Source organism: Cornus florida, unplaced genomic scaffold, assembly GCF_030987335.1.
Source record: "Cornus florida cultivar Cherokee Brave unplaced genomic scaffold, ASM3098733v1 CherokeeBrave_3.0.0_Hap2_Chr02, whole genome shotgun sequence".
Taxonomy (NCBI): Eukaryota; Viridiplantae; Streptophyta; class Magnoliopsida; order Cornales; family Cornaceae; genus Cornus; species Cornus florida.
The window spans coordinates 45,794,870-45,810,641 of NW_026775572.1; the positions used below are offsets into that span (position 1 = coordinate 45,794,870).

At 33.9% G+C, this 15,772-nt stretch overlaps 1 protein-coding gene across 2 annotated transcripts; it reads right to left on the reverse strand.

Moving 5' to 3' along the window:
- Nucleotides 1-1,785: 1,785 nt before the first annotated feature.
- Nucleotides 1,786-4,653, reverse strand: LOC132294871 (F-box/kelch-repeat protein SKIP11-like). 2 transcript variants are annotated; one of them, XM_059792882.1, is made up of 3 exons: nucleotides 4,338-4,653; nucleotides 3,417-3,574; nucleotides 1,786-3,335 (listed from the first exon to the last, which is right to left on the reverse strand). In XM_059792882.1, exons 2-3 carry the CDS (start codon nucleotides 3,570-3,572, stop codon nucleotides 2,205-2,207), a joined length of 1,287 nt encoding a protein of 428 aa, XP_059648865.1. In that variant the 5' UTR covers nucleotides 3,573-3,574; nucleotides 4,338-4,653; the 3' UTR covers nucleotides 1,786-2,204. The 2 variants fall into 2 exon arrangements, with proteins under 2 accessions (XP_059648865.1, XP_059648864.1); XM_059792881.1 differs by having other exon boundaries at nucleotides 1,786-3,574; nucleotides 4,338-4,651.
- Between the last annotated feature and the right edge of the window lie 11,119 nt (nucleotides 4,654-15,772).

Here is a 15,772-nt window from a genome sequence, read left to right on the forward strand (position 1 = left end):
AGAAGGGGGGATATATGAAAATCGAAGGTCGAGAAATACCACAACGCGAATATTTTCATTATGTAGACCCTATTATGTAAAGAATGAGAAATTGGAGATGAAGCTCATCCTAGAATAAAAGCAAAATGAGTTCAAATGGAGTATTTTTGGCATATTGTGAAATCAGTGTCTACCTCCAAAATTGAAAGGCAAATTTTATAAAACAATTATTAGACTAGCCATACTTTACAAGGCCAAATGTTGAACAGTTAAGAAACCAATGTTGATATGAATGTACGGCAAGATTAAAAAAAAAGGATCAAATAACTAGTGAGTACATTAATAAGATGGTTGAAGTAGCACCAGTTGCTGGTAAAAAGAGAGAAGACCAATTAAAATATTTTGGTCATGTACAACAACTACGAATAACCGCACCAATTAGGAAAACTAAAATGATCCTTATTCAGAATCATGCAAGGAGAAGGGGAAGACAGAAACTAACATAGGTCGAGATACTTAGAAAATATATGATAGCATGAGCTTTAATTGAATTTATGACCTTATACAGAGAACATTATTTATTTAGTCAACTCAAAAAGTTGGGGAACCACTCATCGAGTTGTGAATTATATACTACTTATAATGTTTTCTGATTTAAGAGATGGCACTAGAAATATCTTTCAATTAGCTAGGAATGGGAGAAATGCCAATTTATTTCCAAAATTCGCTTCTTTTTTTCCTTCTTTGGCCTCCCTTTTCAATCATCCAAAGCAAACAAAATTTTAAAATTACTAGTATATTTAGAGTTTTAATCATGTATTTTCTCAATAACACGTGCACTTGCACTGTAAACATGAGCAAGCACACCAATATATGAAAAAAAAATAATAAAAGAAAAAAAAAAAAAAAGAAACGTTGCATATTTTCTTTTTCTAAAAAGAGAAGATTTTTATACATATATGTATATTAACCACAATAACAATACTCATTTTCCGCCAATATTATTAGTGATAGCATTATTATAGCAATTTTTCACCCCTGAATTTATAGCAATTTTATGTTATGAGCAAAATTAACCTAATCTCAATGTGGCTAAATCTGAAATTATAAAGGAAACTCCAATAGTTTACTTGATATACAAGTGCCAACAAAAATAGATAAAACTAATAAATATAAAAATTCAATCCTAAAGTACCTAATTTGTGCACTTTAAAGGATGATGATATAAACACAACCAGGTAAACTCCATGGAATTGGCTACTAATCATGCAAAATAATATAGCTGCTATTTCCATAACTTTACTAACTAGGATGCCCTTTTATTGTCAACTATCATATCTTAGCATTGTCATGAGTACAAATTACCTGTCTTAGCCTAAAACTTTCTCGCATGGGGTAATCAATGATTGAACTCTGTGCAGCCTCATGAAAATATAATCCGAAAGGTACTTGACAAATCAAATTAAAAGGGGGAATAAAAGATTAGAAGCAAACAATCAACTAATAATATAGTAACTTTTCTGATAATAACAATAGAAAACATAACAATCTAAATCTGTGCAACCAGGAAGTACAAATACAGAAAACAAAATAAGCTCCTGGGTACAGACGAAGTTAAAAAGAGAAGCTCGGTATAGCCCATAAAAAATTGCAGCTATAAATGTATTCAATACATATCCCATGTTCCAACAGGAAAAACTCAAGACATTTTTTTTTTTTTTCATCAAGTGAATGCCAAAAAAATTTATGAATTACAAAACTATATGAAGAACTTTATGATTGTTGGGGATAAAAAAACCTTCAGCAAACACTAACCACAACCTACAAATGTATTGGTACTTCAAATTATTAAACCTATCTCTGTGATACATAATGCCCACCTCTGAAAATTCTCATGTCACTGAACATGGGGAAAGATGCAAATACAACTGAAGAGAACATACATAAATGTTCTAGACATATTCTCAAGACCTCTTTACTAAAAACATCATGTTGAAACTTGAGTAGAGTCTGATTTTTATCCCCCATCATTCTCCACTCATAGGAAAAAAAAAAAAAAGAAGAAGAAGAAAATAAAGGAAAGGAAAAGAAGAAAGAAGAGAAGAGTTGGGACAAATTACCCATTAGCAAGAATCATGTGCTTGATGAAGAAAACAATCTGTTGTAGATCCCGTTCAGCGAAAGGCACCATAATAGTGCACACTGAACCACCAAACTCCAAATCTTCAGCATCCCATCACAGCACAATTATAGACAAAGTTACCAGATTGCTTCTGGGCAAGCACGTTCCACTCTGGAGGGCCTTCAGTTGGGACCCATGAATTCACTTCTATATACCCTTCACCCACAGCCCTAGGTCCACCAATAACAATAAGCTGATCTCCACATGCCCTAAATGCCAAGCCCCAACCATTCATGGAACCTGCCCGTTCAGGCAATCCCCCTACAGTGACCCATATTTTCCTTTCCTTTTCGTACTTCCTTAGTTCCATGTCTGCATAATCAGCTGCATACAATTCATTGCGTACAACAGCAACCAGAGGAGGTGCCTCTGCTGTAGCAGGCACGTCGAATTCCCTGGCTACACCAGTCCGTACAGGAGACATGTTAGGGATCTCGGTCCAACTATTTGTTTCCAAATTAAACTCCTCTCCACACGTAAGACACTTTGATTCGCTTCCTCCTATTCCCCCAATCACATAAAACTTATTATCCATAAACACCGCAGAACACATCTTTCGTGGTTTATGCATGCTTGGTAATGTCTTCCAAGTTCCCTTCTCGGAATTATAAAGCTCTGCAGAGCTCAGGATGTTACCATCTGAATCACAACCACCAGCTAAAATAGCAATCTCCCCAAGGCTGGCAGACCCAAACAAGCATCTTGGAGCATTCATCCTCATTCCAGATGACCAAGTGTTTGTCAATATACAATATTTGTATATGACAGGGGACATGACATGGGACATGTCATGGGACATCAACTCTTTTCCGAATAAAAGAAGCTGAGTGCCAACAGCCAGGGACTCCTTGTCTGAACACTTAAAGCTTTCGTTGGAGGCCATCATTGGCAGGCGCATCCAGCGGCGCCGATTTGGATCAAAAGCCTCCCACTCAATGAGGCGACAAGAAAAATAAACCCAGTGTTCAATCACACCATTCTCCCGTCTCAGTCTATAGAGCTCACTGCTACGAATTACAGAGCGGAAGCTCCGATTCAAAGATGCTATAGAACCATAATCGGACCTGGAGCAACGACTGAGACAGCTAATTGAGTTGTCCCAGCCAATTTGATGGATAAGGGAACCCGAATCTGAAGTATCCCCAGCTTGATGCTGCTTAGCAGATTGGTCTGCCTGGGACACAGAAATGTCAAACAATGTTAGTGTTAAGTCCAATCTTTCACAATCATCAGATTGCTTGGACAACTTCCTTACACAAACTTCTTCATCCCCATCAATTTCTAATTGCCTCTTGCCATTTTTCTTAGCATCAAATTTTCCTAGCTCGTAATTCATGCAAGCCCAATCGTCTTCACGTTCACAGGTCCTCCGATAGCCCCTCGAAAGCACACAGCGTCGGTCTTCCAACATGTCTAAATTGTTCAATCCAAAAAAGAAGCAAATTTAGGAACTCAAACTGATTCAAATCCTTTTTTCTTCCTCACCAAACCGAAATCCACTGCCAAAAATGAATAGCAAGAGCCCCCAAATCCCCAAAAACTTTGTCAAACATAAAAAAAAATAAAAAATAAAAACCTATTCAGATATGGAAAAAAAAAATCCTTTTTTTTATAAATAAAACATAGAGAAGTTTTAGAACCCCAAATTGTTGACTTCAATTTTTTTTTTCAAGAAAAAAAGCAAACCCAGAAACGGAATGAAGATAATTATGACAAAAACCTAACGTTTTGACTATATCTGTAACGCCCAAAGATCTGAATCGAAAGAATACTGATCCTTATCAATTGGGTATTAAAAAAAATCAATCTTTCAATTAATTGTATACTAACTGAACAAGTCTAGACGCGTCTCAAATCGTCAAAATTTTCAACAATGAAAATAACCCAGAATGTAAATCACCATCAAAACTATGCTTTTGATCAAACAGGTCTGTGTCAAATCACCAAACAACAAAGTTCGCCAAACCAGATCTTCCGAAAATGAATCAAATTTCAAAAACAATCGAATCAAAACTAAGCTTTCAGTTTTCAGTAATAACAATAATTAAACTAGATCTGTTAACGATTGGTTACGTTATGGATGAGAAAGATTTTCTACAGCATTTTCCCACGCGAGAAAGAAGAGGAAAAAGAGAGAGAGAAAAAGAAAAAGCGAGCAATAATACAGGGGACTTACGGATTGGATAGGAAGAAAGAGGACTTGTTGATTGGAACTATATGCACAACCAATCTCTTTTTCTGTCTCTCTCTCTCTCTCTTCGCTCTCTCTCTCTCTCTAGATATATATATGTCTCTGCAGTTTCTGTTCTTCGCGGTTCTGGCACTAAGACATACTTTCGATTCTCTGTGCAGAAATTGGGCAGGCTTTGGTTTGGGCTTTGGGGGCGTCCTTTATCTCTCTCTCTATAAATTTTTTTTTTTTTTTTTTTGGTGTACTATACAATTTATGTTCACATATATAGCTGTATATCTATATGTGTGTGGGTGTATATATATATATATATATTAGCACATGTATTTGTTTTGTAGTGAGAGAGAGAGGGGAGGAAGGTGGTGGTGGTGGAGGAGGAGGAGGTGGTGGACCCCGCACACAGCTTTGGACTACTAAGAGGTTCGCCGTAGTCGACGTTCCAAAGTGGCGACCGGTAACCGGTGATAGGCTGTTCTCACACGTGTGAAAAATAAAAGGACTTCTTCGGTTTCCATACCCAATGGGAATTTCTCGTCGGGTCAATTACTCGGTTCGTACACGGATAAACAGTTGTTTGACGTGATTATAAATTTAAATATTTTAATTAGTGTTATGAAATTTATATATTTAATGATATAATCACAATGCATTTTTAGAATTCTGTGGGCAGGTTGTAAATATCTTTTTAGAAAAACCGCGTTCTAGTGTAATTAATTTAAAAAATATATAAAATTTTAGAAAACATAGATAACACCATCTATTTTCAAGGTTTTAATTAGCTATTATAGTCATGATAATAAGATAAAATCAATTAAAAATAATTTTTATTTATTTATAAATATTTTATATGATTTATTTTTAGATGTACTTCTATTGTGTTCAAAAATTGAACTTTATTATATCATTGTTGTATCCGTATTAAATGTCTATATTTATCTCATATTTTTAGAGGTTGAGTGTTGGAATCCCGAATTAACAAAAAAAAAAAATTTATGTAATTGTAAAGAGACACCGTCGGAAAGAAAAGAAGAAAAAATATATATTATTTATTACCCATTGATTGGGATTTGGAAGGAGGAACAGAAAGAGAGAAAAAGATAGCAGAGTGGTCTTAGATTTAGAAATGAGAAGGGAAGGGAAAAACAATTTGATGTTCTTTTTCTTATCACTATAATAAGATTAGTTTTGGTGCTATCCTATTTGCCTCTCAAGTAAAAAAAATGAGTTTGCTTGATTTATAATTTTAAAAATAATTTTTAAAAAATAATAAAAGACAGTTATTTGAAAATAGGTCTTTTTATAACTGAATTTTCATAAAACTGAACTAAGTAAAAATTTTGTACAGTTTTTTATTTTCAGTTTTGTGTGAACGGAAAATTGTTTTCAGGGTTACAAACCCGGTAAGGCCCGAATTGGATGTTTTTTTTCTTATCACTATGCCTTATTATTATTATTATTTAAAAATAAAAAAAAAACCTATACCTTTCTTTTTTCTCTTTAAAATAGATATATTAATTTTTCTATTTGGATCCAATGTGAGATGAAAACCCTAAGATTTTCTCCACCCATGATCGGACAACTCAAGTGGGGCTTGGATTCTTTCAGCGGATGCATTCTTTCTCAATCGTGGTCGGACCATCCTGCTTACCGAGGTGGGGTTTGGACTCCTTTTAGTGGGCACTTGGCGTAACACTGAATCAAAGATTGAATTTAACTCTGATATTAACTGTAATGGGCAGGACGCTTCCCTTCTAACTCAAAATTTTAAGTTGTTAAGTATTACTGCATATGACCATTAACTTTCCCATCCAGAAAGATTGTGAGATGAAACCCTCTACCAATCTAAGAGCATTTCCAGCGGTCTGTTAAAAAAAATTTTTGTGTAAAATATGCACTGTCACATATGATTTATAAATTTTTTTCATCTTCAGCTGTCTGTTAAAATACACTGCCACATCACCAATGTGTAAAAGAATTGTGTATTTTACACAGCCACGTAAGCATATTTTCTCTCTCCTTCTCCTTTCCCACTCTCGATTCTCTTTGTCTCCCTCATTCCTTTACCCCTCTTTGTCTCTCACTTTTAGAGCGTCATAGAGAAGAATCTGCAATTGTTGACAACGTAAGAACCGTTCGACCATCTCTTATTTTATTTTATTTTTTTTTAATAAAAATAGTTTGATTTATCACTTTCATTTCATCTTATCTTCTGTAATAATCATTGTAGATTCTAAGGTTTTTTTAGATTTTTTAGTCTTTCACATTTGATTCTTAATGAGATAAATATTTACTAACCAAAAATTAGATATATATTTTAATCACGATTTTATATATTGTTGTTTGATACAGTTATACAAATTATTATTATTATTATTATTATTATTATTATTATTATTGTGATTAATCAATTCAATCGCAATTGTTGTTGCATATTTTTTGTTTCTGTAGAAAATGAATTATAGGGGGAAATTATTATTTTTTTCCTAATTGAGAAGGATTGGAATGTGAGGTTTAATCCCGAAAAAGTAAATAAATCAAATAAGTTTGTAAAAGTTATATAGGGCCTTGGGTATGACACGTGGTTAGTTGTTATGGGGATATTTTTTTACACAAAAGGTATAAAACAACCGTTGAAGTTAAAAATAGGTAGTACAAAATTTTTTATGTAAATCTATTCTAACACATCAGATTTACACAAAAATATATATACAACGGTTGGAGATACTATAACATTTTACAAGACTAACACACTCCATTTATTTTTCTTATCTAAATGCACAGGAAAATATTCAACTTTTTCGTATAAAATTTACAAAAACGAAAATGGTTTAATAACGTAATTAGGTGAGTAAGAAGATCACCAAAAAAAAAAATAATAATAAATAAAAAAGAAAAAAAGAAAAGAAGTATGCACTATTCCTTTATTGGGATAATTTCACTTACCTCTTTTGTAGATTGCCTAAATAATATGACTTCTCCTCTAATTTCAAAGATAACACTAACCTCCTTACTGATTCAGGTATGACCGTATGAGTAACACTAACCTTACTTATCATAAAATTTAATACTCTTGTCTGTTGATGTTATGTTTAATATTTATATAAAATTTGGTTGCTTGCTGATTTAATGAGATTCCTTTTTTATCAGTGGACTGATTTGGTGCGTAGATCGGCTTTCTTGGTCTGTTCAGCTGGCATGAACATCATCAAAGTTGGCATTGTTGGGATCAATGTTGCTCCATGATTCATTAATTACTGCTTTTGTTGAGATTTTACCTATTGTACAGCTATATGATTGAATTATTTTCTCCGTGATTTAGGGCTAATTGGTAGGTAATTAGTTTCCCAATTATTGTATATTTAGTTACCTATTTTAGCTAGATATTACTCTATAAATTGAATGTAACACCATCATGAATAATATTGAATTGAGTTTTGATTTTCATATTCTTTCTCTGAATTTGAAGATGATATCAGAGCCATCATTGAATCGTATTCTTTGAATCTCTTTGAATTTATCTTTGAAATTCATAGACCTATATACATACATTCCAACACCAGACCCATACATATACACATAAATTCACATTCACATACCCATACACAGACCCATACATTCACCATATCCAGACACAGACCTATACTCGCTGCTATCACAAACCATAGCCATCGCCGGACCTTCACTGCTGTTCAACCGCCGCCGACGACGCTGCGGCCATCTCAGAACCGCCGAATGGCCATAGCCGTCGCTGTCTCCAACCGACGACGCTGATGCTGCTCTCCAACTGACGCCGACGCTATCGAACCGAACTGCTGCCTACAATGGAACTGTTGTTTGCCGCTGCCGGCGATTTGTCATCACCGGATCTGAATTGCCGTGAACCGCTGCTTGTCGGCGACTCTTCAAACGGCAACGAACCGCTGCACCTTGACTGTCAAATCGCTGTTGCTTCACTGTCAACCGTCGCCGGATCTGCAGCTCTTGCTGGCAACGAACCGCTGCACCTCATCGCATCGCCTCACCGGATCACATCAAATCGTTGCCTTGCTGAATCGGGTTGTGATTCTATCATCGCCATCGCGTCGCCGGATCAGGCCGTGACATTTGATTCTAGACAGGTCTCCCCGCTTAATTCCTCCTCACAACATTTTGTTTCTATTGCTAATAGTACTTCGACCCAAGTTATTGGGGAAGAATCTTTGACACTCACTGATAATCTAAATTTAGATTCTGTTTTAGTTGTTCCTTCTTTATCTTATAATCTTTTGTCAGTTTCCCAAATAACCACAGCTTTATCCTGTGTTGTAATTTTTTAGCCTGATTTTTGTGTGTTTAAGGACATACAAACAAAGTAGACGATTGGTTGTGGTATTAGGAGAAGGAAGCTGTATTACTTGGACTTGCTATCAAAAAGTTCTGACAAGCTACGACAAGCATTAACAGTAGATGGTTCTGAGGGGGAGAAAAAGAAATCTGAAATCTGGCTGTGGCATCGACGTCTGGGGCATGCTTCCTTTGGTTATCTTAAAAAATTATTTCCTAGTTTATTTAAAAATTTTGATGGTTCTAGTTTACGCTGTGATGTTTGTGAACTAGTAAAGAGCCACGTACTTCGTTTCCATTATGTTTGAATAAAAGTCCACTTTCTTTTATGGTTATACATTCTGATGTTTGGGGTCCATCCAAAGTTACTACTTTAGGTGGATCATGTTTGTTTGTTACTTTTATTGATGATTGTACTAGGATGACCTGGTTGTCCTTGATGAAATCCAAAAGTGAAGTGAACTTATTGTTTCAAAAGTTTTATAAAAATGGTTGCAACTCACTACAATGTACATGTTCAGGTTCTCCGTAGTGACAATGGTGGAGAATATCGGAGTTTTGACCTTCAACAATATTTGGAAGCACATGGAATTTTTCATCAAACCACTTATTCCAATACACCCCAGCAAAATGGGGTTGCAGAGCGAAAAAATCGTCACTTGTTAGAAGTTATTCGTGCTTCCTTGATAAATGTTCATATGCCGTTATCGTATTGGGGAGAAGCTCTTGTCTCTGCAGCATATCTAATCAATCGAGTACCTTCTAGCTTGATTGACTTCCAGACACCATTACAGGCTCTCACTGACGCAATTGTTGCCTCAATCGTCCCAAATCTACCTCCTCACGTATTTGGTTGTGTAGCATTTGTACACCTCCATAAACATCAACGCAACAAGCTAACTCCTCGAGCGTTGCGATGTGTTTTTCTCGAATATGCTACTCATCAAAAGGGGTATCGCTGTTATCACCCTCCAACTCGACGAATGTTTATCACCATGGATGTTGTCTTCCATGAAGACTTGATGTATTTTTTCTCTGTGTCTGAACTTCAGGGGGAGTACCAGAAAGAAATTCAGACTCTATATTATGATTTTCACATTTTTTAGGACGACGATTCTAGTGGTGATGACGATTCTAATGGTGATGACTCATAAGTTGGACCAGCCAATTAGGAATTGGGCGAATTGGATTTAAGTGGTATAAGTTTGGATCAAAGTGGTGATGAACGCCCAGAAATGGAAAGTATGGCGCCAACTCCACAGTTGTCCGAGTTTGAGTCCCTCGCAACTGATATATCAAACCAATCGCCTGCTGAGGATGTTCTTGATTCAATGCCTGAGCCACTTAGAAAACAATTACCACAGCGTCACACTAGAGGTATTCCTAAACCCACATATGAGCCCGAACTTTCTAATAAAGTTAAGTATCCCATGAGTCATTATATGTCGAACAATCGTTTGTCAGAATCAAATTTGTCATTTGTAAATCAATTATCTACTGTATCTATTCCTAACAGCGTGCAGGAAGCTTTAACTGACCCTAGGTGGAAAACAGCTATGAACGAGGAGATGAAATCCTTATCCACCAGGAAAGAAACCAGTAGGATGTCATTGGATTTACACTGTGAAGTATAAAGCCGATGGCACAGTTGAACGCTTTAAAGCAAGATTGGTGGTAAAAGGTTACACCCAAACCTATAAAATTGATTATATAGAGACATTCACACTTGTAGCCAAAATCAACACAGTTCGTGTCTTGTTATCTTTAGCTGCAAACTTGGATTGGCCATTACAACAATTCGATGTGAAGAATGCCTTTCTGCATGGTGAATTATCTGAAGAAGTCTACATGGATCTCCCACCAGGATGTATGATACCTGAAAAGTATAGTCAGAAAGTCTGCTGGTTAAATAAATCATTATATGGGTTGAAACAATCTCCGAGAGCATGGTTTGGAAGATTCACAAAGTCGATGATAGCCTTTGGCTACCGTCAAAGCAATTCAGACCACACATTATTCCTGAAGAAACAATAGGGTAAGATCACTGCACTTATTGTATATGTTGATGACATGGTGGTTACCGAGAATGATCTTGAAGAAATGAAGGCTCTCAAGAAGTACTTGTCTAGAAAATTCGAAATGAAAGATCTAGGTCCTTTGAGATATTTTCTTGGGATCGAAGTATCTCGGTCTAATAAAGGAATCTTTCTATCTCAAAAAAAAATATACCTTAGATCTATTACAAGATACTGGCATGACAGCATCTCAACCAGCTGAGACACCAGTGGAAGAAGGACTGAAGTTATGTGTTGAGTCCAACCAAGTACCTACTAATAAAGGAAGATACCAAAAACTTGTAAGGAGATTGATGTACTTAGCACACACAAGACCAGATCTGGCTTATGCATTGAGCATTGTTAGCCAGTTTATACATAATCCTGGAGAGCAACATATGACTGCAGTTATGCGCATTTTGAGGTATCTGAAATCTGCTCCTAGAAAAGGAATTTTGTTCACTAAAAATGTTGGTTATTAGAACATAGATGCATATACTGATACTGACTAGGCTGGAGCTATAGATGATAGGCGATCTACTTCTGGTTACTTCACTTTTGTATGAGATAATCTTGTTACATGGAGAAGTAAGAAACAAAACGTTGTTACTCGCTCGAGTGCAGAAGCTGAATTCAGAGGTATGTCGCTTGGACTTTGTGAAACTTTATGGTTAAACCTTCTCTTACGGGATTTGGGTTATCTACCTAGGCGACCGATTCGACTATATTGTGACAATAAAGCAGCATGTGATATTGCCCATAATCTAGTTTAACATGATCGTACGAAGCATGTTGAAATAGACAGATTCTTTATTAAGGAGAAGTTGGATGGAAAAATTGTGGAGTTGCCTAAGATTCGATCTGAGGATCAACTAGCTGATATTCTCACCAAAGCAGTCTCAAATCAAGTGTTTTCAAAATTTTTAGACAAGTTGAGCATGTGTGACATCTATGCACTAACTTGAGGGGGAGTATTGAGATTTTACCTATTGTACAGCTGTATGATTAAATTATTTTCTCCGTGATATATGGTTAATTGGTAGGTAATTAGTTTCCCGATTATTATATATTTTGTTACCTGTTTTAGCTATATATTACTCTATAAATTGAATGTAACACCATCGTGAATAATATCGAATTGAGTTTTGATTCTCATATTCTTTCTCTGAATTTGAAGAGCTTTGTACAAGTGTCACATTTTTATTGTTGAAAAATTTCCCTCAAGTATCCCATCAAGGATTTTAATTTCTTTTTCTTCCTTTTCAAAATGTAATGTCTTCAATAATATATAGTTTTAGAAAAATCTCATTGGCATATGGATATAATTGTCTTTTGGGTACAGCCTAAACCATATGTATATTATATACCCCTAGCTGGCACTACAGTAATTTTTTGTCTCTAGAATCAAACAAACCATGTAACTATACCACTAATATACAACTACCACACACTCTCTCTCACACACACTTACACACAGTGGGTCCCAATTACCCAATTAGCAAACTTTCATTTTCACACACTAACAATTATTTAAACTTTGTATTATGCATATAGTACAATGTGATATACTATATATTGGGTTAAGATAAGGTCGGCTCCAAACTTTCTCACTTATCACAATGAAGATAATCATCACCTCAGCCAACCTCTCTGTGTTTTCATATGCGTCTTTTCTTTCTCACATGAGAGGGAATAAAACTTGTATAAAACTTGTGATTATTTTGAAAGCTATTGTTTTGGTCAAGTGATCAATTCAAAGGTGTTAAACACATAACGTGAGTTTTGGTCACCGACGTATGGTTATAATTGACCAAACACATTGATGTGATCACGTTAGTTTGTAATTATCAGGCGCCCCCTGTCCAACAAGGACTTTGAAATTCCAAAATTACCCTTCATTTCACCTAACTGTCAGTATGTTTATAAAGGGTAGTAGTGTCTTTTTAGGCTAGAGTCCAAATCTTTACAACATTAAAACTAGTATATATTATATGGTTTTGTATATCGTTTTGTGATTATTGGGACAAGAGATATGCCTTTAGTTTTATTTTATTTATTTATTTATTATTATTATTTTCACATTTTAGTTTTGTAACTCCATCCTTAATTGTGAAAGTAACCATCGTCCAATTTCAACATGATCACCATCTATGACAAAGATGAAGAATGTAAATATGAAAGTCCACTTTGGGTCTTAAGGAACAACTTAAACGAGTTGGTGAATTTTAGAACACATAGAAAACACTAACGCTACATCTAATGGTATCGTGATCGTGTTGGACACTCCGACATGATTAAAAATATTTTGAAATTTATATATTTTGTTTTTTTTTTAGACATGATATGAACACGATAAGACATATTTTGAATACTTTCAGCATTCAGCGAGATTTTTGTGTGACCATATTTTTTTAGAATAATTGGATTCAATGCAATTTGAAATGTATTATGAGTTAATTAGAAAGATAATATAAAATTTAAAAAAATAAAAATAACAAACATTTAGCTCTGGGTTTCAAATTAGTGATTAATTTATGATTTGTATGGATAAAATAAGTAAAAACTAATATTTATATATATAACAATGTATTATATTATTATTATTTTTTACATATTTATATCATATCCGTATTTTAAATTTTTTTTTTTTTTTTTTGTTGTATCAGTGTTTGTGCCTCATAGTCAAACACCCAATCCAAATATCCAATAAATTACTTTATTTTATTTTATTTGTTGAAATCAAGTTCAGTTTGGATTAGACTCGAGTTGGTATGATTAGATTGAGATTGATTGGAATGGTGAAACTTAAAATACTCACAATTAAGTTGGATTTAATTTGAATGGTTCAAAACCTACATCTACCCACACCCTAGCTAGGAGCGTTGAGGTCATTTAAGTCATTTTGAAAATTTTATTTATTGAAGTCCATTTTATACTACCATTGAAACTTTATAATTGGTTAAGTATTTAATTCTCAAAACGGATGTATGTATTTATATAAAAGAAGAAGGGTAACTTGAGGTGATTTTTGAAAAAAAACTTCAATGAACCTTTAATACTTTGTTATCAGTGTCATAATTTAATTATATCTCGTTACATAAATAAAAAAAATTTATATTTATAAATATTTAATCAGTTGACGATATTATATCACTAATATAATAATATTTTGTTATCGATATCATAAATTAATTATATCTTATTATATAAATAAAAAAATTTATATTTATTAATATTTAATTAATTAACGATATTATATCACTAATACAATCGACGAAATTAAATATTTCTCGTGATTTTTAGCACCCGTTGGAGTAAAAAGCATTTGGGTGGAAAGATACATAAATGGTGAATACGGTTCAGAATTGTGTACTGTGGTCCAACGGTGGTCCAATAATTCAAACATGTATGACATTGTAATCAGTAATCACATCAAACGGTTTAGAGTTGATTTCCCTTTTCCAACAAGAGATATTGACCATCACCAAAAAGAGAAATTTCATGCGCGTAGACTATTTAGAGGGATTGAAAATTAAGTTTCGTGCGACTCTTGAAAAGACCGTAATGACCCTGTTGATGTTTCGACTTTCAAGCTTTGTTTCCCTCAGCTGTCGTCCGAGGAAGGGTGGTTTCGAGATTTCACATGCATTTGTGTTTTTTTTATTTTGTACTTTATTGTGTGTTATTGACGGATGTTTTTATTGGATTTGGATTGTTGTGATTTTGCGTGTATGAGTTGACGGGGTCGCCGAGGAACGAACCGATGGAATGGAATGAATCGTGCGGCGCATGTGCTTCTATTCCACCACACGTGTCGGCGCGACAGTTGAGACCAAGAACATCGGCTTTGGAATGTGAGTTCCGTGCCGGCGCACGTGGGAAGCTCTCAATTGGAGCAATAGGTTAATACTGCATTAATATATACGTAGTGTGTGTGTGTATATATATATATATATATATATTCTTTTTCTTAAAGAGCAATGTTTATCATAAGAGTGATGAGTTCTTGGTATACTCTTAAATTTAAAAATATATTAAATAATCTACGGGAGTATTCTTTTTCTTAAAGAGCAATGTTTATCATAGGTTAGTTCTAAGAGTATATATGTGTGTGTATATATATATATTTGTAAATTTGATGTGTTATAATAAATTTATACAAAAATTTTAGATTATTTATTTTTAGTTTCAGTTATTATTTTATACATTTTGTATAAAAATATATCTCACAATAACAACCAATCAGTATCATGCTTGGACCCCACATAATTTTTACAAAACTACATAATATATGATTGATTCGTTAATGGAATGAGAAAGAGGGAGGAGAAAGAAAATATGTTAATATGAAATGTGTAAAAATGTTGTCTTAAATACAAAATAATTTTACACATTAATGACGTGGCAATGTATCTTAATATATAAAAAAAAATTACACATCATACGTGAAAGTATATATTTTACATAAAAGAGTGTTTTAACAAACTATTATAGATGCTGTAATATGAGTATTTGAGTTTGGCCTCAAAATAACTTGAGCTTACTAATTTATAATTTAATTTCGTACTAATATTGGAATTCAAGAATTTGACCAAAATTCAAAAAAAAAAAAAAAAAAAAAAGAAAAAAGAAAAAAAGAAAAAGAAAAAGAAAAAGAATTTGACAAGAAAAAGGTTTAGATTATAAGATACAAAAATTTATTTTCAAAAAATCAAATAAACTTTTTGTACAATTTACTGAATTTCGATTATTAGAAAATAGAAAACTATTTTTTTTAAAATTGAAACAAACTTACCCTTAAACTGCAACATTTATTAAATAAATTTTTAAAAATAAGTATGCACTTAGCTTGCTACTTATTTATTAAACAATTAACTTCATACCAAAGTTTTAATCAAGGTGAACCCAAACATGGATTCATTTACAACCACAAGTAAAAAATGAAAAACTCAGATTAGGGGTGCAACTAGCGAGTTAATCTAAGCCTAATCTGAATCTAACTGGATTTTTATAGTTAGCATTACAGGTAAGAGAATATCTTGC

Excerpts from the sequence above, each read along its gene's own strand:
- LOC132294871 (XM_059792881.1), bottom strand. The coding sequence starts at position 3,572 with ATGTTGGAAGACCGACGCTGTGTGCTTTCGAGGGGCTATCGGAGGACC.